The sequence below is a fragment of the Emydura macquarii genome, unplaced genomic scaffold (genome assembly GCF_026122565.2).
Source record: "Emydura macquarii macquarii isolate MOO-44397 ecotype Brisbane River unplaced genomic scaffold, CSIRO-AGI_Emac_v2 contig_2473, whole genome shotgun sequence".
In the NCBI taxonomy this organism is placed as follows: domain Eukaryota; kingdom Metazoa; phylum Chordata; order Testudines; family Chelidae; genus Emydura; species Emydura macquarii.
Genome location: NW_027132610.1, coordinates 38,336,380 through 38,358,589, shown reverse-complemented (window position 1 = coordinate 38,358,589; position 22,210 = coordinate 38,336,380). Strand labels below are relative to the sequence as shown.

Here is a 22,210-nt window from a genome sequence, read left to right as displayed (position 1 = left end):
CTGTGCTGATGTTCCTTTATTTTTCCTGAGGACAAATCTGAAATGACTCGCAACTAAATTTTGGGACAAATTAGTATAATATTTGCAGTATGAGTCTGGACTCTTACATCTTTCATCCTTTCTCACAAGTAGCATTTTAAGCACATTTCTTCATTACCAAAAAAGGTATTTTTGAAAGACGTTTATTCCTTTAACAGAGCTTCATGTAAGGAGGCTCTGTCAAGCAGTGGAAATTGGAGGTAACTGGCTTAGTGCATGGAAAATGAATTCATTCATCAAGTCTGCTCCTTGTATGGGTCATCCTTCAAGTCAGTTTTGCATTTCAGTGAGATGGGTGTTCTTATAAATTAATTTTCTTTTACCAGTAATGTTTTCATTGTAAAAGAGGCTGCACTGTACAGTATATTTTGGTGTGGAACACAGGGAAGTAGTCTGATGTCATACAGAGATGGTTTTATGCTTGTTCTCCTGAATTGTTTATCTACAGTAAAAATGTGGTAGACCATTTATTTGCTTTGCATTTTTTTTTAAATGCACCCATCCAGTGCTCTTGGTCCTGTACAACAAAAGGATGAAAAAAATTTAAAATTTCCTATAAATGATCATGATTCAAATTAAATTTTAAACAAAATGGTGCCCTTTATCCCCTCTAATTCTTTCTATCCCACCGTCCCCTTCTTGGAAAGCAAATATGCCTTGCAGAATGGCCTCTGAAAGCCAACAGACTGGATGAAGATGGAACCTCAACTAATGTGATCTTGCCAGCAGCCCCAGATTTATTAATCCGGAGGGCTGCCGATTTGAGCACCTCAGTTGATCTCATCTGCCAAAGTATCACTTGAGGAGAGTGATGAGCTCACTTTGTTAGATCCCAGTGCATTTAGGGCTTTAAAGATCAATTCCAGCCTCTTGAAATTTTGGTATTTCAAAGGTAGTAATTAGCACAGGAACTGTCATGCATACATCCTATGTAGAATTAGTGTTAAGCATCATTGAATGTGCTACATAGTATTTCATTTTATAAATGTGTGTAAGTGCAAAAATTGTGTGTGTTCCTCCAGTTGCTTCTGGAATTTAGCAACTTCTTAATAGGAAAAAAAAGTCTTTATTTTGAAAATGGGCAGGAAGATAAATCAAGATTATTGTGTAACTTCAAGCAAGATTATGAAGACAGATAATACTGCATTTCTATTGCAGGAAAGATCAGATAGGTTTTTCATCCTGTCCTGAACCTAATCTGGAATACATCCTAAAGATGGGTGGAGTGTGAATGAAGGCTCTTGATACAGGATTAGCCGGGGGGGGGAGGAGGGAGGAAAAATTGGAACATGAAACTTTCATGCATCAAGCTAGTTTTGCAAAATTACCATAAACACATAAATCATTATGTTCAAGATTAAATGTTAGAAGTACTGTTAGTTCTATAATTAGGTAGACAAGGTTCTGATGCTGCTTCTTCTCTCTCTGGTGCAGAGATGAGAAAAATTGCTGGAAAAGCCACAGTGGAAATATACTTATGCAAAAAGTGGCTGTGCATGGACACCTCAGTCCTCTCTTTGAAGCTGGCCATACATAAAAGACTGATGCTCAGTTCCTGTTATTGAGTTATCTTTTTAAATGGCATGTTTTGCCCACAATGGAGCTCTGATTCTGTATAAAAACTAGAATTGGTTAATCCTGCTCTGTGATTTCACTTTCCTTCTAGCTATAGGGAAATGGGCTGATGTTGTCATGAATTTCACTTTCTTTTTTACAAGTTGGATTTCACATTTTGACCTTCATTTTGCAGTTTTACACTAATTATCTAAGCATATTTTATGTGGAGTTAAAGTATGATGTTGAGCCACAAATATAGCTCTAACAAGAAATTAAGGTTGCATGATTGTTTCCATTCTAAAAGTTTATTTTCAGATGCTTATATTTGAAATCTTGCATCTTTGTTCTCATCCTGGGAGTATTATGTTGTTGTGGATGTTGTTGAAGGTCTCAGCAAAAATGTTCTACATTTTTTAGAATGAAAGGTCTGAAAATAGTTCATTTTTGCTATTATTAAAAAAGAAAAAGTTGGTGGGAGGTGGGAAAGGTTGGTCAAGCCAGTCGATAGAACATGGATATACATTTCAACAATCTGTTGAAAATCTATATTGATTTGACAGAATAGTATCAGTTTAGAAACTATGCGCAGGTCCTGTTTTTTGTTATATGAAAATGGAATGTTGGTCAGTTACTAATAAAATGCATTGGCATTAAGCATCAATATATTGTCTGAAAATTCTCATTTAATGTATGATATCTTAGCATCTTGTTAACTTTGCATATAGATGTGTAAGAAATCTAATGGAATTTTACTTTAAAAGCAGTTTTGTAAATAGAATATAATCTATATGAGGGTGCATGGAATAAGGCAGAATTTCACAAGAACTCTTCTTGTGCTATGTGGGTATATTGTGCCACTCAGAGCATTCTCTAATGTCTTGGAAATAGTGTGAGGTTTTTTTTTAAATCATTTTCTTAAAACTACAACCTAAGAAATTAAAAGAAAATGTTTGCAAAGCTGTTCAGTCAAATGTCCGGAAATGTCAAAATTGTTAACTGGCAGCATTTTGTATGAGTGTGGCAGGGGGAGGAATGATTCTACTTTTATTTGCTCCAGGCAATTGATTGCCCTCTTATAATTTAAACACCACTTATTATTGTAATGAATCTTTTCGGGTTGGTGATACCTAAGAGGTTAGAATTTACTTTACATTTAAAAATTCACAAAATGAAAAAAAAAACAAAAAACCCCACAACTATTCGCCTTAAAAATGCACATGCATTTTGACTATTTTTTTATTTGGTATACCAGAAGGTTTTTAGTGCATTCATATCTGCACTTCAGTTTCCTAATTCTTATTGACAAATAGGCTATACTGGCTGAAAGCCAACACTTCCAGATGAAGGACTCTTTAAAATACATATGGACAAAATTTCAAAAAGGGCAGTGCATTCCCTATTATGTTCTACCGTACATCTGCTTTTGAAATACCAAAATATTGAGCCATTTAAAAATAAGACACCAGAAGAGAATTTTTCCCTATATTTATGGAGAATTAAGAGTTACTTCCATGTACCCTGGGAATTGGATTGGTGGCATAGCTGCTGCCGCTTACCTTGACTTACAATACATTCCAGTAAGTGTGTGTCTCTGATTTCTCTCTTTACTAGATGTCATTCACTATAGGAGCCTTTATAGATATTTCATGCTGTAGGAGTTTGAGAGCTAGGTATCACCTATCACCTAGCAACAAGCATCCCACTTTCTGTGACTCTTGCTTCTCTTTCACTTTTAGTCAAAATAACAATGAAAATCATAATATGAAGCACTAAATTAATCTTCAGGAATATTTAGACTAAACTTAAGATAATTTTTATGACAAACACACTGCAGCAATATTTAAAAAATCCTTAATAATAATAATAAACCTGCCCCCTGAACACAAAGAAAATAAACCCCAAACAAGAATTTTAAGCGAAGCTACTCTGAAAAGCAACTTTGTTTCAGAACAAATATAAACACATGGCCTCACTGTAACAGGTTAGTACTGTATATATTACAAGTATCCTTTCAGTCCCATATAAGTCTATCCATTTTAATGTTAACATTTAATAAATACATATTGGCATTTTAACCTCTTCTTTGTTTCGTCTGGCAAAATATTGCTATCACAACAGACAAAACAGTGGTTCACAATCTGAATTATAATCTTAAATTCCTTTCTGACAGAAGCCTTAATGGCAGAGTGGGTTGATTCTTAGTTTTGATTGGTTTGAATTAAAATAGTCTGAAAGCCCTTTTCTGAAGGTACTAAAAGATTGTGTGTATTGTGTAGCCTCAAGCTACTACATAGTGGCAGACTCTGAAGAATTACTGGTCTGTATTATCCATAAAGTTTTTTAATTTAGATGTGAATTAGAAATCTAGTGAAGAGGGCAAGCCTACGGTTGTCTAGTACCATAGTACTGCTGGAGATCTGAACTGAAAAATCCCTTGCTGCAGAGCTTTCACTTCCAACAGGGGAGAGAGCACCTTGTCTTGCTCTCACACAACCCAGTTCTCAATCTAATGCCCAGAGCAGCATTGATGGAGAAGAAGAAGAAGAAAAAGTCATTTTCAACCCTCCTCCGGCTCAGGGCCTTTGAAGGTTGTGAAAAAACTATAAGCACAAACTTAAGGAAAACCAGTAAGACGAAATGCTTCCTTTTTATAATAAAATAAATGACGTGACAAAGTGATTGATAAGTCTGGATATGTCAAAATGTGGCATTTGCTGTCTAGAGGATGTAGTTATTTAAATCCAGATTCAGCAAAGCACTTAAGCATGTGAGTAGCATTGCTATAACCTCCTGAGGTTGATGGAGGCATGTACTACTGAGCCTACGACATCTTCTGCAAGGATGGGTCAGAGTCTCTTTGCCAGCCAGAAATGATGGAAAGTATTCAACATGAGGGATGAGTGTCAGCAAAGAATGCAGGAGCACTCCTAAACTACTGTATGTATTGATCCATTGTGGTTGTGTGCCTTCAACTGAAAGAAACTGCTCTGCAACTGCCAACTCTTCCAAATGCTTTCTTCTGGACACCAGTCTTGTTCAGAGTCAGCTTCAGCCAGCTGTGCTTCAGGCATGGGTTGATCTCAGCCAAGTGGAGAGTCAGTTTTATGATAGTGGCGTTCTTTGCAATGAAGAAAAGACAGTGTTTTGTGTGTCACCTGCATAAGGTAGGGATTTGGGTTTATTTGGCCAAATCCTGAAAAGAGGAATATTACTCAGGAAAAACCTTGTAATTGTGCCAGTTGGATATAATTTTGGCAGGAACCATTGCAGTAAACAGGCTATCAGCATACGGTTCTGGGTGTCTTTGGGATGCCAGTAGCAGCTGTGCTCTCTGTGCCTTTGTTACCCTCAGGAAGGAGATATCAGTTAAATCACCACCACCTGTGGAAAATGGTGCTGTATTCAGTGCCACTGCCCTAGATTCCCATATAGTTTCATGCAGGCCATATTCACCATGGCTGGTGCTGTGAGTGGCACCATGCATAATCACCCTGAAGAAGAAGTGTCAGTAAGCAAGTTTTATTTAAAACTTTAGGGGAGCAAGGGAAGGGAGTTCTGAATCCAACTTTCTATTTCCCTTGTGACTATGCAGACAATGGTACCCCTCTGTGTGTCTTATCTGTATCTGTGACCATTGCGGTCTTAGAGAGTTCTCCTCCACACTTGTAGATTGCCTGAGACAGATGAGGAGGAGAAAGAAGATGACTTGGACTGACATGTTCAGTGAGATTCTGCAAGCCTGTGCTGCATCAGACCATGAATAGAGGGCTTAGAGGGTGAATATTGTAGACTGTATGGAGAGGAAAAGAGCAGAAAGGCCCAGGAGTCCCAGCAGGAAAAGGAGAGAGAGATGCACCAGGACATAATGGGGATTCTCCAACTGTAGACTGTTGTGGAACTACAGGTTCAACAATCCTGGGCTTTCCTCATTTGCAGTCCATGGAATACTGCAGTATAGCACCTTCCTACAGGCCCCTCCACATTCCACCTGGCATCAGGGACCACATCCCTACCCCTATCGCTCCATATCAAGAGTAATTAAGGGCAGCTATAGCTTCATATCCACTGACCACAGTGAGATGCATGTGTAGCTAAAATGGACAAGAATGTTCCTTCCTCTTCTTTAACCTCTGTTCCATAAATGTATTAAGGTTTTAATGCTTTTTAATTAAGGTATTTGCTTTTAAATTGCACACAATCTTTGAGGTGTTTTCATTAGTCAATAAAATTGTATTGTTTGGTAAACAGTTCATTTTTATTGGTTCCCAACATATACTGCATAATGCCTGGCAATAGTGAAAATACCCAATTACTTCTTGTTGTGCAGGATGACACAACTCATAGGGGATCAGTAACAAACACAGTGTAATAATTATAAATGTACAGGAAGCACCACAACATTAAAAGGTGCATTGTCAGTATTATATTCATAGATATGCACCAAGCACCATACAATTCCTAACAGGCCCCCAAACTCTAGGGCCAGGTGTCGCACAGTACTCCACAGCACATTACTGTGGCTCGCTTTCAGAACCTGCCTGAGCACGATAGCTCTGTGTTGAGCTCTTGTGATAGCCCATGTGTCTGGCTGTTCAAACTCAGCAGATGACCATTTCCCTTTCACCTCAGTGGCAACTTTCCCCCCTTTGCTTCACATATACTATGCAGGATGCAGCAGGCAGCTATAACTGTGTGATATTTTTGTCCCTAGGATCTAGTCTGGTGAGTAAATTATGCCAACAAACCTTCAGTTTACCAAAAGAACATTCATCTGTCATTCTGTCGAGCCAGTAGTCGAATCTTTCTTTGGTGCTGTCAAGGTGTCTTGTATACTGCTTCATGAGCTGGGGAGCAGGGGATAGGCTGGGTCCCCCCGGAGCACTATTGGCATTTCAACATCACCGATGTTAATCCACTGGTTGGGAAAGAAAGTACCTGCTTGTAACGTTCTGAACAGTCCTGTGTTCTTCAAGATGTGAGTGTCATGCCCTGTCCTTCACCGGCCAACACTGATGTTGGTGAAACATTCCTGGTGATCTGTCGACGCTTGCGTAACCATAGAAAAATAGCCCTTTCTGTTGATGTACTCTGTGGCCAAAGTGGTCTGGTGCCAAAATAGGGATATGCATGCCATCTATTGCGCCAGCACAGTTCAGGAACCTCATTGCTGCAAATCCATCCATTATGTCCTGCACATTGCAGAGAGTCTCGGCCCTGTATAGCGGGAGATGATTAATGGCCCTGCATACTTGCATGACAGTTGCCGCCACACTGGATTTTCCAACTCCAAAATGATTTCCCTCTGACTGGTACCAATCTGGAGTTGCAAGTTTCCAGAGTGAGATCGTCATTCTTCTGTCAGTGCAGCTTTCATTCTGGTGCCCCTGCTCTGGAGGGTTGGGGTGAGTTCAGTGCACAGATCCAGGAATGTGGCTTTGCACATTCGAAAGTTCTGCAGCCACTGCTCATCATCCCGAACCTGCATTATGATGTGATCCCACCAGTCAGTGCTTGTTTCTTTGGTCCAGAAGTGGTGCTCCACCATTTGCAGTTGCTTCATGAAGGCCACCAACAATCTGCCCTCCCAAGAAATTACCATGTTCCCCATAGCTCTTCTTGTGGCTTTGCAAATACCAGAGGTTCATGTGTCCTGTGCTTGGAATGCTCATGACAATAGCCTCCATGCTTCTGTCAGAGATGGTGGCCAGTAGCAAGTCCTGTGCAGGTGGAATTTTCAAAATAGGTACGAAAATTATATGATAGAGATGGCATTGGAAATAAGTTACATGATGGGAGCTTGACCCTGCAGTCGCAGTCACCCTTGTGCTACTTGTTTCTGCCCCACCATGCATTGCCAAAATTTCCCAAAAAGAACAATGCATTGGACAATAGCACATTGCACACTGAGTTACCTACGCATGATGTACCACATTCTGTATTGAAACAAGCATTCCTGGTGAGTACGTGCAGTGCCCATAGAAGGAGCCAAGTATGTGTGTGCACAAGTGATATGCTAACTGTGGCAGCTTTGTGCCAGTGTAACTGGCATAAGCAAAAGTTTGTAGTGAAGACATACCTTGAGACTGACGTTTCATGCTTATGAGAGATTTTGTTCTGTGATTACATAGAAAGCCCTCAGTTATCTAAGGGTCTTAGATCAAACAAATGTGCTGTTGTCTTTTCTAGTCCTCTTATCTTGTGCTGTAGGTTTTCTGTTGGTACTAAAAACCTTTTCTGTAAAATGATACTGAATGTAAGTGGTTCTATTTGGACTTTTCACATCATGTTCAATTTACTGCTTAAAACAAGTATTTCATAGGAGTTTTATTCAAACCTGGAAGAATAAATTTTCTTCAAAAATCTAGAAAGTGTTCCCTGGTGGTAATATAATTGACAGAAGGAACGTATTTTGGATTTGTAAGTTGTGTGATTTTTTTTCATTGGTTCTTTAAAATTACTTTATTGAAAACTGCATGTTCTCAGCACTTCTGAAAATCAGGCCAGAGTGTGATCGGATTTCTAGCAGTATGTCTATACTGCATACTAAGCTTGGGTCTGTGAGACTTGGACTTGTGGACTCAACGTTTTCAAGCCTGTGCTTGAGCGTCTACACTGCATTCTAAACCTGGGTTTACAGTTGCTGAACCTGGATCTCACAGCCATGCTAATGCATCTATGCTGCACTATGCAGACATTCTGACTTGGGCCTTTGATTTGAGCTGTGTCTACACTGCAAAACTACAGTGTTTGGGCCCAAGTCACAGCGGGACTTGGTCTCTGACCCACCCCCTAGAAAGGTCCCCAGGTCTGGTTCTGAGTGGTTGTTAACCTGAATCAAACTGATTTGTGTGTAGTTGGAAGAGTCAAATTCAAGAGTCAAAACTCAAGAAGAGTCAAACCTGAGTCAGAGCCCAGGCTCAGTGTGCAGTGTAGACATGCCCTAGATGACTTTGAAATTGCAGTTTAATGTGTAGTTTTTCATTTCCAGCTCAAATACAGCTCAAATCAGAAGTGATCAACATTTTTACCCTTTGATAGCTCTGTGATGGCCTATGTGAATTGAAGTGGTGGCAGATATTCACATTACAACTGATGTTATTTGCCACCCATCTCATTAGACAGACCAAGGATTGAATATGCCCTGGAGAATTATTTTCCTTCTCATCCCTAAAGTGTGTGGGTTAATGAGCAACAATGGGTTAGTGTTGTGGGAAACCTGATTGTTGTTGCCTGTGATGTACTTACTCTGTTGACTGAGGACTTGGGACAACCAGGAAAATTTTCATGAGCCTTCAACCTCACATACAAAGAGGATGAAAAAGAACTGGCATGCTAAAGGTGAAAGGGAACTAATAATTCAGTGCTCAGTAAATTGAGTAAACACGCAAAGGAGAATATATAAGCAACACCAATCATTCATCATTGTTAATGAAGTAGCCTTTTCACCGGAGGGGCCATTGTACATGATTTAATAATGTAAAACAAATACAGCTATGATTAGTAAGATAGCTACACTTAAGCAGTTTTGAAACACATATCCCTGTTCTCATTATTACGATAGTCACAGTGAGCTAATAAGGCTTCCAGCATTCACTAGTAACATGAAGTTAAGTTGCACTGTAGGATGTTTGTATGGAGAAATAACTGATGAGGAAATATGGAGAACTGGAAACAATTACAGGTCAAAGGAGCTTTCCTCTGAGGGACACCCCATGGAGCTTTCAAATGCTGTTACATTTAATTTAACAGTTTTTTGACTGAGTCCTTTCGCAGTCAAGGTTAGATAACCATACCATGTGTGTACATTTAGGACACAGGAAACCTGGCTCAAGTGCCCAGTATCAAAGGCATCTCCCTACAGAGCACAATTCTCAAAAAGGTAGATCTTGTCCAATGCTCAGTTGTAAGCCAAAGAAAATTTGCCTCATGAAATGGAAATTCTGAAGCAGTTCAAATAATGCCAAAGGAGATTAAACAAAAAAGACACTCTCCAAGATACATCAGAGATGGGACAAATACTCTACAGTAGTTAGAATACTCCAAGTCTGCAGAATTTAATTACATTTAGTGAGGTCAATGTTTCTAGGGAATTTTCAACCATTTCTGACTCATATTAATGTTAATTTGGAACTAAAATGTATTTTATTTCTAAGAAAATATTGGATTAAAAGTTAATAATAAAAAGTTATATGGCTTTGGGTGCTTAAGTCACTGGGATGTTAGTAGGTCGCATTAATGTTTACTACTTTTGCATCTTTTCCAGACTCTTATTATTTTAAAGGTAAAGGCTGCTCAGTATGTTTAAACCTGATAACTATGTTAATGTATGTATAATAGTAATGAAATATTGGGTTATGGCTAAAAATGAACAGGTTATATATATTCTGTCACTATTTGAGAGACAGCCTCAGTTTGAAAAAAAATCAAATTGTAGCAGATTGTTTATAATAGCTCCCTGACAACAGACTTAGTCTTGAATTCACACAGCATACTTTATTAAAGGGGACATATGTAAGTACAAGTCCGTTCCAGTTATATGCAAGATTTCTGGCAAGAGGTTTAAGACATAGTGTCAAGTAATTAAAGTAAACAGTTTTGGCTTTTTTTCCAAGGTTTTTTTGAAGGCTTAACAGAAATTAGAATATGCTTTGATGCAAAAATTTACTGGATTTGTATATTCTATCTAATATGAAGAAGCAAAGAAAATAAAAATATTTTATTTAAGTCTCTTTCTTTTTATGTCATATTTTTCCCATGGCTTAATGCTGATCTATGAGAAAAATTTGCTACATGTACACTGCAAACCTTTAAAAATATTAATTCAAATGATTAGATCTGCTACAGTCTTGCTTAGTTGTGTTCTTTTTCTGTGAATATTCTAGTGAATGAGTTTAATAGCAAGAATATTTGCTCTAAACATCAAATATTAATCAAATCTTGCAGAATATTTCTAAAAATATAAATTTTGAAATCAAAATCATGAGTTCTCTAACTGAATGCCTGCTAAAGACTTACTCCATCCAATCATGCAGTATGAATATATCATGTGACCTATTGTCTGTCCAAAGAAGCTCAAATTTTGAACATGCAAGTAACTGCTCAGAAACTAAACTGACAGAAAAATATTGCCAAAAACATAAATGAATAGAAAAGCATGAGATACAACTTAGTACTTGACATATTCAGCCTGCTTTATTTAAAATATTGGAAACCTCAGTGTTCTCCTAATACCTGTTTCACCACAGAGCAGATCCCTGGGTTTTTGCACAAGTATGCAATAAAAGTTGAGAAATGAAAATAAAACATTGAGGAAGTTATATCTGCTCACTGCCCATCTAATTAATTTATAATTACTGATTTTTTAAATTTTTTTTTTCAGGATTGAAGTGGATCTAGGAATGAATGGATGACTGAATTTTCATATGAAGAGGAAAGCCATAAAAGTTTGTTGACAATTTTACAACAATATGCATTATAAATATTACTGCTAGTATCAGAAATATATATTTTCTTAGAAAGCACATTAAGTGAAGTAACCAATGTTCTGAACTTCCTGTGTCCCATTGTCTATCAGACAAGGTTCTGTTGGAAAATAATTTATAGAGGGTTTAATGATACATTTCAAAAAAAGCTTTTTAAAAAGAAAACTGAAAACTATAGGAAAGTATTCAGGTGGGAATTCTTATGTTTATTTGAAAAGTATGCTTTGGGATAAATTCTATGTTGGCTTAAATCCCATGCAATTCCACTCACATCAGAGAGGTTGAATGGCATGAGATTCCAGGGTGTTTCTTCTTACCATGCACAACGTTGAAGTAATTGTTAAATGGAGGATATCTTCCATTACAGATGCTTGTTATGCATCTCAATGTATTGTTGGATGAATACAGTGATGAGTTGGATGAATGCCAAACTGATGAGTGCAGTATGAAAAACTGAATAGAATAGGATATCTTTGTTAAATAGTTGGTGCTTTCTGATCTTTCTCTGGAGTGTCATCTTTTAAGAGTGGCGTAGGTGTTTCCACAGCATCAGTTTCCCATGGTTATAAGGGAACAGGCTCTGATGGTTCTCAGTACATCACTGTCTTTAATTTGCATGCTTTATAAAATGATTAATTTCAGTAGGTTTTGACATTTCCTCTATTCCCTGAACTATTGGCCACTAATGCTTAGATATTAGGTTGGGTGCTTCTTTAACGAGTGCCCCTTCAAGGTTGCTTAAAGGAAACAGTCTTTGCTTCCCCATCTGCATAAGAGTAAATGCATTGTAATGGTGAATACAATGGGCAGTACCTTGCTTTGGAGTACAGCAACTCATTTAAGCAGAGCATTCTGAAAGATCTCATGATGACTGTCAATTAGTGTAAAACAGATTTAAGCAACCCTTTCCTCATCATTCTCATGCATTCCAATTGCAAAACTTAGCTTTTTCTGGAAGTGCAATACCTGTTGGATGCAAGTTTTTGGTTTATGCATTGTCCCAAAGTGGTTCACCGTGGCAACAAGACCTGTCATCTACTAAGGTCATTATGATAAGGATGCTTATTTACTTCCATAGACAAGGTGGGTGAGGTAATATCTTTTATTGGAGCAACTTCTGTTGGTGAGAGAAACAAGCTTTCGAGCTTTGCAGACCTCTTCTTCAGGTCTGGAAAAGGAACTCAGAGTGTGAAGTGACCACTTCACCTTAAATGGTCCCTTAGAATATGCATTAATTACTTATGCTAAATTATCTATTCGATCTTGTATTTAGCTGTGACACTGAGTACCTGTCCCAGATCTGAAGAAGAGTTCTCTGTAGCTCGAAAGCCTATCTTTCTCACCAACCAAAGTTGCTCCAGTAAAATATATTACCTCAACCACCTTATCTCTCTAATATCCTGGGATGGACACTGCTATAACAACACTGTATATTTACTTAGATTGTATTTTGATTTTAAGAACGTCAGAATGGCTAAAAAGATTAATGTTTTGGCAATAATCCACTTGGAGTTTTTAGTAGGCATAGAAAAGTCTGTTCTAATTTCTTCTCTGTTGAGACTTCCTAGTAATTACAGTGGATACTAAGGTTCTGATCATAAACATTTCATGGTTCAAGAGACTATTAGTTCTTCAGTAGTGCTTGGTCCCACTGTGCTCAGTGCTGTGCAGATATGGGCCACAAGGTGACGTGTGCTCCCACCATCATCTAGAGAAAACTAACAAGGCTCGTGAGATCGCTCTTAACTCAACTTCCTGAATTTTTCTAAGACTTTTCTCTGATACCAGTGTCTGTTGGATGAAAGGAAACCCACACAGCTGGGGAACCGGGTTTTGTGTGTTACAAAGCGCTTGGCTAAATCGGATGTAGAGGAGGGAAAAACTAACACTATTAGAACTCCACTTTTTGGTAGACTTACACATTCCTGAATTGCAGCAAACAGATGTCTTAAAGACAGACTAGGGAGCCTCTCTTGATTGCCAAGAGAGCTAGCAAAGACCCTTTTATTTATGTGTAAACAAGCTGGAGTTGCTGTTAGTCTGGAAAGTTCTCAACGTGTTACAGATGAAACAGGATACTTACACATCTATTTTGTCAGATCTGTTCAGACAACAGTGCTACAGTGTTCCTTACCTTAGGATAAGGATGCTTATTTACTTATATAGACAAGGTGGGTGAGGTAATATCTTTTATTGGAGCAACTTTGGTTGATGAGAGAGACAAGCTTCCTGTGATCTAGAAGAAGAACCAGGTCAGACTAGATGACCCTGTTAAGCATTAGAATTAGGAAGTTATGTCAGGGCAGAAAGTTTTAAGTGCTCATCATATTCCCTGAGATGAGGAAAGTTATGGCTGATATTCTGAAAGGGGGAAGAGCCACCTTGTGCTGTCAGCGCGGATGTCACCTGTGGGGAACTCAAGAGACTTCTTGTCACCACTTACTGTAACAAAACTGAAATATTCCTAAATTTTCTGGATAAAAGGGCAGTGGGGAGAGATGCATTCTCATTCTCATGGTGGTGTCTCCAATTCCTTTCTCTATTTCCTCTTTCTGTTTCTCTGCGAAGTGTTAAGAAAGATAATGAAGAACTGCAGAGCATGATGATCTCTAGGTGTGTCCAAGTTCATACAATTTAGGTTTTGCTTCCCAGTAATCTTGGGGAAGCTGATAACTGATCTAGATATGTATGGATGAGAAAGGAAGACAGTGAATTATGATTATTGTCTGACAAAAGACATGCAATCTATTGAAAATGAAGGATTCTACAACCAGACCGCTAAACTTCTGCTTTCAGATTAGAAAAATGCAATGACTAAATCATACAGTTGTTTTCACAGATCCTTGTTGTGTGGGCAAATTCAACCCCTGGGAGTAAAAATTCTGTTTCTGGAGCTAAGGCTGGTTCTGGACAATTTCAGCAACAAAGAGGCAGGTGGTACTTTTACTGCCACTGTTAAATCTAAGGGTGAAATCCTGGCTCCATTGAAGTCAGTGTGGATAGGATTTCACCTTAAGTTTCAGCTTTGACTTCTTTTTTTCCACTTCAGGGAAAGCCACCAGTGAGTTTAGAGGCCACTTAAGTCCAAATATAACTTCTATTTGGAACATAAATTTTCCTGTATATCATTAACATCAGACAACGTTTGTTGCATCATCAGGGATTTGTTTATTACATTGGTATGCTTTAGCCCTATGTTGGTCTGCCCGGGAGTCCGGCTTGGCTGTCCTAACCAAATCTGGGAAAGAAAAATCCTTAAGAGTATGAATTTCTTCTGTCTGGGAAAATCAAAACTCAAGATGATAGTAATCGTACACAACTTTGTATAGTCACAAATAAGCAATCTGGAAGTTATAATCTTTTTGGAAATAATCCTTCTCACCTTTTTCATTAATATAGTCACTATATTTTTGCTTAGGAGAAGAGAACTTTCCATCTCTCTCTTAATTTCCCTTATAAAGAGGATGGCTTCAGCAGGATAAGTCTACATCAGAAACATAAGGGTCCTTCCTACTCTATAATCCTTTAACAGATGTCTCCTCAACTATTTGAACGTGGACATCAGAGTTTTAAAACTTAATTCTTTTTAACTTTTAGCTTTTGGAGAAAAGACACAACAAAATGAATGGGCACGCTATGATGTGACAAACAATTTTAAAGGAGTTTTGTATATGAACCCTGTCACTGTGGTATCTGAGTATCTCCAAAAGTTGTAATGAAAGGTACTATATAAAGCCAACTCAATTCTATTACCCAGTTGACCTATCAAAGTCCTGTTGTTCACAAAACACACACATTTTCTAAAACTAAAGAAACTATAAGACAAAGAATTTTTTTCAGTGATCATTTGGCATTAATGCATTTGAGTTTTGCTGAGATGTTCCTATAAGGTTCACATTTTCATACTGTGTTTATTGAATTTAGAGCACCTCATCTTACCAGGATTCCAGTACCAGTATGGTGGGATGTGTGATTACTGTTATACATTGGCCTCTCTGCATTCACAATCACTATTTTCCTAAAAAGGACTGCTTTGACTGCTTTGAATAGTCTCTGTCATCTTTAACATAACTGGAGTATAGCTATGACTAGAACTATAAAAAGGACAAAGTATATGAATCTCAGGAGTGTGTTCTAGTGCTGGGCAACAGTCTACTAAATTTTTTTTTTGTCGTGTTCCTTGCAGTTTACATCATGCTAAAGCAAAGAGATTAGTTTAAGGCTTTGTCACAATTCATTATGAATATAAAAATCCAAGATAAAAAAAATGTAAGAAATGAGCACATGAAATGATTGACTGTCAGATTCAAATGCATACTGAGACCATGAACTCCTATTAATATCCATTGGTGCTCAGCATTTATCAGGATTAGCCTATTAAAGATAAAAAATTAGATGTTTTAAAAGTGCTGCTCTTTATTTAAAAAATATTTATAATGCACTGTTAACATTCAGTTTATCAATCACGATCTCATATTGAATAGCTGCTGGAGCACAACCATAGGCATATGCCCCGTCTGCTTTAACGTGTGTGTGTGTGTGTGTGTGTGTGTGTGTGTGTGTGTGTGTGTGTGTGTGTGTGTAAGTAAGTAAGTAAGTAAGTAAAATATTATACAGGAGGATGAGGGGGAGCTGAATTTTCCAAAATCTGATCCTCAGTAAAGAGAAGAGCAGTAGAAATTTTCTTTCTTATTTATGCCAAGGGTACGTGATCTGCTGTATCTTCGGCTGTCTCTTTCTTTTGTGCTGTTAGAATAGTGTATGCTCTGATGGATGCACATCCAGAACAGTGCAGCTTCTCAGTGCTCAATCGTTCTTGGATTCAGCTTTGAGCCAGCTCAGGTCGGATATGGGCAGGATGGATTTGGAACTGATCCTGATTGCTGAAAAATTGCTGGGGTCAGTTCCAAAACTGATGTGCTCCAAGAAGTAAAGTCATTTAAGATGTCTGCAATGAGCCCTTTCTGCTTCAGCCTTCCTATTTGCCTTTCTGACTAACAGCAGTATAAAACCTATTCTATACCACTTTTTCAGTCTCTGCTCTGCAGTTGCTTTCATAGCCTAAAGGGTTTCTTGTTTATGGGTCTTGGTTTTGGCTCTGCTCCATTCAGTCTGCAACTATTTTGGTGTGTTTACTCAGGGCTCCTCAGCAGCTGGCTGAGGGCGGAATTCCAAAGCACACATACTTAGATACACACAAGAACAGTTCGTCAAAGCCTAGGTCTGGAGTCTTATTTGGTGGCTGGTTTGTGAACTGACCTCTTTTAGACCGGGTGGAGTTACAGTTGTGTGATTAGACTCTTCCTTTTGTTGGGGGGGAGAAGGGGGGAGCGATCAAACAGGGTTGTAACCATTGTATTCAAAATAGTCACATTTTAGAAACAAATATACCAAATATATATGTTGAAAGGTTATTTCATAAAAGTGTACCATGAAGTACTGGATATCTGTGGTCATTCTCAACACTCAAGCTTTAGGAGGCAGTGGAGACTGGCACTAAGATAGGTTGACCTTTCACTAGTGAAAGGTTGGCCTACTAAGAAAAACACAACCCCTGCTTAATAAAAGCTGCTCATCTGGGAGGTACTGAACTGCCCAGGGGAATTTCCTCAGAATCCTGAGCAAGAGCAGCCTCTGTGGCCGAGTAGCCCAACAAGTTTACATGGGCCACCAGCTATAAAGAGTTCCTTTCAGTTGGGAAAGGCCCTGTGATATTTTTGGTGCATAGAGTTAGTAGTGGTTCTTAAATTTAATTTGCATTTACTGAAAAGTGCTTTGAAAGAGGAAGATTTGAGAATCACAGAAACCTATAGGAGTTTGAATAATGTTTTGGATGAAACTCCAAAGAGGAGAAAGTGATATGGTCACATTTTACAATAGGAACTTTCAGAAAAGATACTAATTTAGATTGAATGTAGAATTGGCAGACTATTGTTAGGACCCCCCCCCCCCCAATCCTTTCAGTTCTTAGTTCACTGACAGAAATAGAAGTCTAGAGTCCAGCAGCAGGCAATACAACAGGTTTCCTGGGATCTTTTCAAGCAAGCATCCATTAGCACTCCCCAGTCCTTTACATCAATAAATCTCTCCCTCTACTTCCTGTTTTACCTCAGTTTTTATAATGTATCTTAACCAATCATTCCTTTAACAGTATTACAAGATGATTCTTTAACCAATTCTAACATATTGTAACATAATTCTTTAACCAATCATATCCCACCACCTTAACTGATCACACTTAGTTATGCAACAAGACAGAAACAATCAAAGAACCAGACAGAAATCATTTAAATCAGCGGTTCTCAACCTTTTTTTTCCCCGAGTACCACTCGGGCCAGGTACAGTCAGGTCAAGTACCACTAGACCCGACTGTACCCGACCCGAGTACCACTCGGGGGAAAAAAAAAGGAGGGGACATGCGGTGGGGTTTTGAGGCGGCGGCGGGAGGGATTTGCGGCAGGGTTTCGCGGTGGAAACAATACCCGCCACCGAAACCCTTCTGCCGTTTCCCCATTTTCGGGGGCATGGTTTCGCGCGGGCGGGTGGGAGGGCCCTTCCGCCGGCAGCGAATTCAGTGCCGCGCGTACCACCCAGCCTTCCGGTAAGTACCACCGGTGGTACGTACCACCGGTTGAGAACCGCTGATTTAAATAGATCAGTGTTTCTCAATTATATTTCACCGCGGAACCCTTGCGCAGAAATGCCATACCCTCTGCCGACAAGACCAGGAAATTTTCCCCTTTTCGGCAGCGCGGTGTAGGCTGTTTTCGGCGGCGCGCTCTCTAAGCCCTTTTCGGCGGCGCGCTAAAAGCTCTTTGGCGGCGCGCTAACAGCTGATCGGCGGCACGTGATTTATCTTAATTTCAGTGGCGCGGTTCCGCTTTTTCGCGGAACCCTTCAACTCGAACACTACCTGAGAAACACTGAAATAGATAATAGAGAATTGGATACCATAAAGACAAAACAATAAGGAGTGTAGATTTTACAACCACGACTGTTGATAAGTAATTCTTTTGCCAGACAGAATGCTATCAAACGAAGTTTCCTTTAAACATTCTAGGATCTTTTCTTTATCTGGAGGTGTGAGACTGGATCATTATCTTAAAAGCCTGGTATTAGATGTTATGTTAGAATGTGCATGTTTCCCATGGTTATAGTCGCCACTTCTGCATCTGAGCCAAAGTACAAGGCCTCAGACTGTCGCAATGAGAGGAGGCCTGTGGTTTTGATTCTTTGTTTTATATCCCTATAACCAGCTAAATGATAAGGATATACTTACAAAATATGGCCTATACCGGCAGGCCTGAATATCTATATTCTATATAGTAACAAATATGACCAAAATATTGATTACTAATAATATCTGATAATTCTTTAATAATATATATGCTACAGAAATTCAAAATGTTGTTGTAAAATAAACATATTTTTTTTGGTCTGGGTCATTATTCCATGAAAAATAATTGTTAATGGTCATGAGTCCCAAATGAGCAAAGTTTCAGTATCTGTCTCTGCAGATTCTCCCCCTACAGACAGATGACTTGGTTTTGCAGGTCCTGGGCCACTGGGGAACTGCTGGTTAGAGGGTGGCCCACTCCTGCCACCATCTGTGGGAGGACATAGGTGATCTGAGCAAACTGTCATGACTAGTATGTGGGTGGTCAGATCTAGTGGTCAGAGCAGGAGTTGGGAATCAGGCCGAGTCAGGTACCAGGAGGTCAGGGTCCAAGACAGGCCAGTAAGCAAACCGAGAGTCAGGTGTTAGGAGGCAGACAGGGTCAGGTTATTAGGACATCAGTGTCAGGTGCCAGGTTACAGACAGCAATCGAATAGTGAAGTCAAGGACGAACCCCAGGATCAGAAGCTGAACTCCAGGGTCTATCACAAGCAGGGTCTGGAGCAACGACATGTAGGTAGTCTGTGTTGTTGCTCGGACAGCTCCCTTTCATGGCTTCCTGGTTTAAGTACTGCTACCGTACAATCAATGGACTGTGAGGGGCCACCACTCAGGTCCTGCTGGGTGGTACTTCCTGCCAAACCCAGCCTCACAGGGTCCTCTAGTGAGATCATCTCCTAAGCCTTCTATGTCAATGTGGAGGTGTCAGAGATTCCAGCCCTGAAGTTTCTTACACATGGAAGGGCATGTTCTTTTCTGAGGGGCTTTTGCCTCATAGTGATCTTCTAGTTATTTGTTTCAGTTCAGTTTGATGCTAGTCCACTGCAGCCCTCTTTGCTGCAGTCAGTTGTGATGGACATCTGGGCATTACTAAAATGTAAGCAAAAGCTTTAACACTCAAACTTGACATGTAAAAATGTAGTGGAGATCTTCATGGAGCACAAAATTACATATATATATTTTACAGGATTAGTATTGCCAAACCTAAACACTCAAAAATAACAATTGGTTTAAAAATTATTGGATTAACAAATATTTCCCATTATTTTTTCATCTCCCTGCTCCTTTTTCCACTTTTAGAAGGAGGACACAAACCCAAAATACAATATTCTTGCTGTACTAGACTCTACTACACTTAAAACTATATGGATTTGGGTTTGGAAACATGCTTTTCCAAGAGTAGATCACATAGAAAATGCCCCTTTTGAGATTAGGAAATAGGAAGACTGCACTGGTTCTATTAAAATGAAAATTGATTTAGATGTGTGAGTAATCTTATTTACTGCATTAATTTCAATGGAACTGAGCTGGTGTTTGCTGAGCTACTGTTGAGAGATTTACATAATGGATGAGATATAGAAGTTCGAGACTGCATGACAGTTTATTTTATTGCAGTGTATGAGTGTATGGCCTTAATAACGTGTTCTTTGCAAAAAGCAAAGATTATCTTTTTATATTGAAAAGATAGTCAGCAGAATGTATGCATAATCTTGGCTATTCATGTGCAAGAAACCAAACCCTTCCTTTGTTTCAGCTGGATTTTTAAATGGTCTCTGACTTAATTAGTTGATGTTTGCTTTTTCAGAGGTTGAAAAATGACATGTATCTCAGTGTTAATAGTATGATTTTTACAAAGTAAAATGAAATATTCACTGGTAATTTTGTGGGTGAGCAGCATGCATCCTGGAGCAGATGTGGTGGTCTTGGCACTTATGGGTACATCTACACTGTGATAAAAGACCCACAACACAATCGCAGCTGGCCCAGATCAGCTGACCCGCAACGTGGGAGGGTCTAAGAGCCCGGGCTCTAGCCCAAGCCAGAACATATAAACTGCAATTTTTAGCCCCATAGCTCAAACCCTGTAAGCCTGAGTCAGCTGACCCAGGCTCTGAGACTTGGTGCTGCAGGTTTTTTATTGCAGTGTAGATGTACCGTATATGTTTAAATATCATGCAAAACAATAATTAACTGGACTAAAATTGTTAATTAAAAGTAATTTTACTTACTACCGTTATAGCCTCAGCCAACTTTATATATGGTAAGACATGGTACCAGCCCTGAAATAGAGGTAAGGTTAGAGTGAGCAGTGTTGCTGAATATTAAGAGATTTGTGATGGGTGAAGATTTATACCTTAATTTATTCAAACCAGTTCGCTCCTCTCTAGTTTTTCTGCATTACTTGGTTAAGTGTGTTTCCTCTGCAGGATGGACAGTGGAGCATCAGAACCATAGAAATAGTGCAGAAAAATTGTATGTACTTTCAGTTTCAAGCAAGAGCTTTGGCTGTTACTTTGCTCTGAATCTTAATTGGACATTGCTTTTTGATCCAAACCAACTGTTTGTGCAGGTGGGGTCTACATTGTCACAATGCCGAGTAGACCACACCTCCACAAACAGTTGGTTTGGATCAAAAAGCAATGTCCAATTAAGATTCAGAGCAAAGTAACAGCCAAAGGTGTGGTCTACTCGGCATTGTGACAATGTAGACCTGTGCAAACCTACAAAGGAAAGGTAAGTGACTGAGTGTGCAGGCCAGACACTTGGTTGAAGATTATTCTGTGAAGCTGAAGGAGACTAGAGCAGGAAGTGGTCCCGGGGGTTGGCTACTTTACACCCCAAGGTTCGGATCGTAGGTGCCTGGCATTGGGCCATGGACTGGGGCCTGGTGGAGAGGGTGGGTCTGTGCTCCCCTAACCACTCCAAGAGGATGTTGCAACAACAAGAGCCTTCACCTCAGGAGAGAGCCTGACTGGAAAAGACCTTGACTGTTCCAGGGTCCAGAACCCAAAGTCCTCATGCTAAACTGAAGGACTGGAATCCCTTGAAGGCAGGGGTGCTGAAGGAATGGACTTTGTTTTCAATAGCGAGATGACACCGCCACCTGACCACTATGTGGCACTGTTGGTGGTAGTTCTTCTTCTACAGGCACCTATGCCTAAATGAAAAAGTTTACCGCAGGGTATCGGCTACATGCAAAGTAGAAAGTGCTTTCTTGTTTTGTTGGTGGTGGGGTGTGTGTGTAGGAGGGCAAGCTGATTGAGAAACCTTTAAAAATCATTCCTCATATGGTCTGTAACTTCATTTGGAGAAATGTTCTTAAATACATCGTTCCTGATAGGTAGGACTTCTGATTTTAAGTTTTAACTAATAAACACTGATATAAAATACCCCCAGTTTAAAAAAAAGAAGGGAAAAAAAAAAAAAAAAAGGAAGAAAAGAAAATGGTATTTATCCAATAAACACTGTAAATGGTTACTTTTTACTGAAAAGCTTATATATACGGAGCAGTAACACAGACTATAGGGCTGTGATTTCTATAGCACTCTAATGTATTGCGCATTAATTGGTCCATGCAGACCCTAGTGGTGTGGTCTAAAGGTTCCCTAGTGCGCTTTAACATAGTGCGTGCAACAGCACTACGTTAAAGTGCACCAGGGAACATTACAAAAAGATTACTTGTTACAGTATATACAAAGAAAAAGTTGTGAAAAATCCCATTTTTTGTTTTGTTTTGGTTTTTTTAGGACGTCTACATTAAACTCAAAAATTGCTAAAACTAAATCCCCAAAATGAAATTAATAAGCCCTCAAAACCACAAGTCCTACTGATAGGGCATTACATGAACAAGCATAAATTATTTTCTAGCTAGGGAATCACTGAGTACTAAAGAGTAAGACTGCTGTCGGACCAGGTTGTCTCTAGATGTAGCACTGTGATTGGGAGAGAGAGTTGG

At 39.2% G+C, this 22,210-nt stretch overlaps 1 protein-coding gene across 4 annotated transcripts in view; it reads left to right on the top strand.

Moving 5' to 3' along the window:
* The window catches only part of KLF12 (KLF transcription factor 12), a 289,627-nt gene that overhangs the window by 74,435 nt on the left and 192,982 nt on the right, over positions 1 to 22,210 (top strand). For all 4 annotated transcript variants that reach the window (XM_067563230.1, XM_067563231.1, XM_067563228.1 and 1 more), the window contains exon 2: positions 10,976 to 11,039. In XM_067563230.1, the coding sequence (XP_067419331.1) occupies positions 11,019 to 11,039 (21 nt within the window). In that variant the 5' untranslated portion in view covers positions 10,976 to 11,018. The remainder of the gene's footprint in view (positions 1 to 10,975; positions 11,040 to 22,210) is intronic.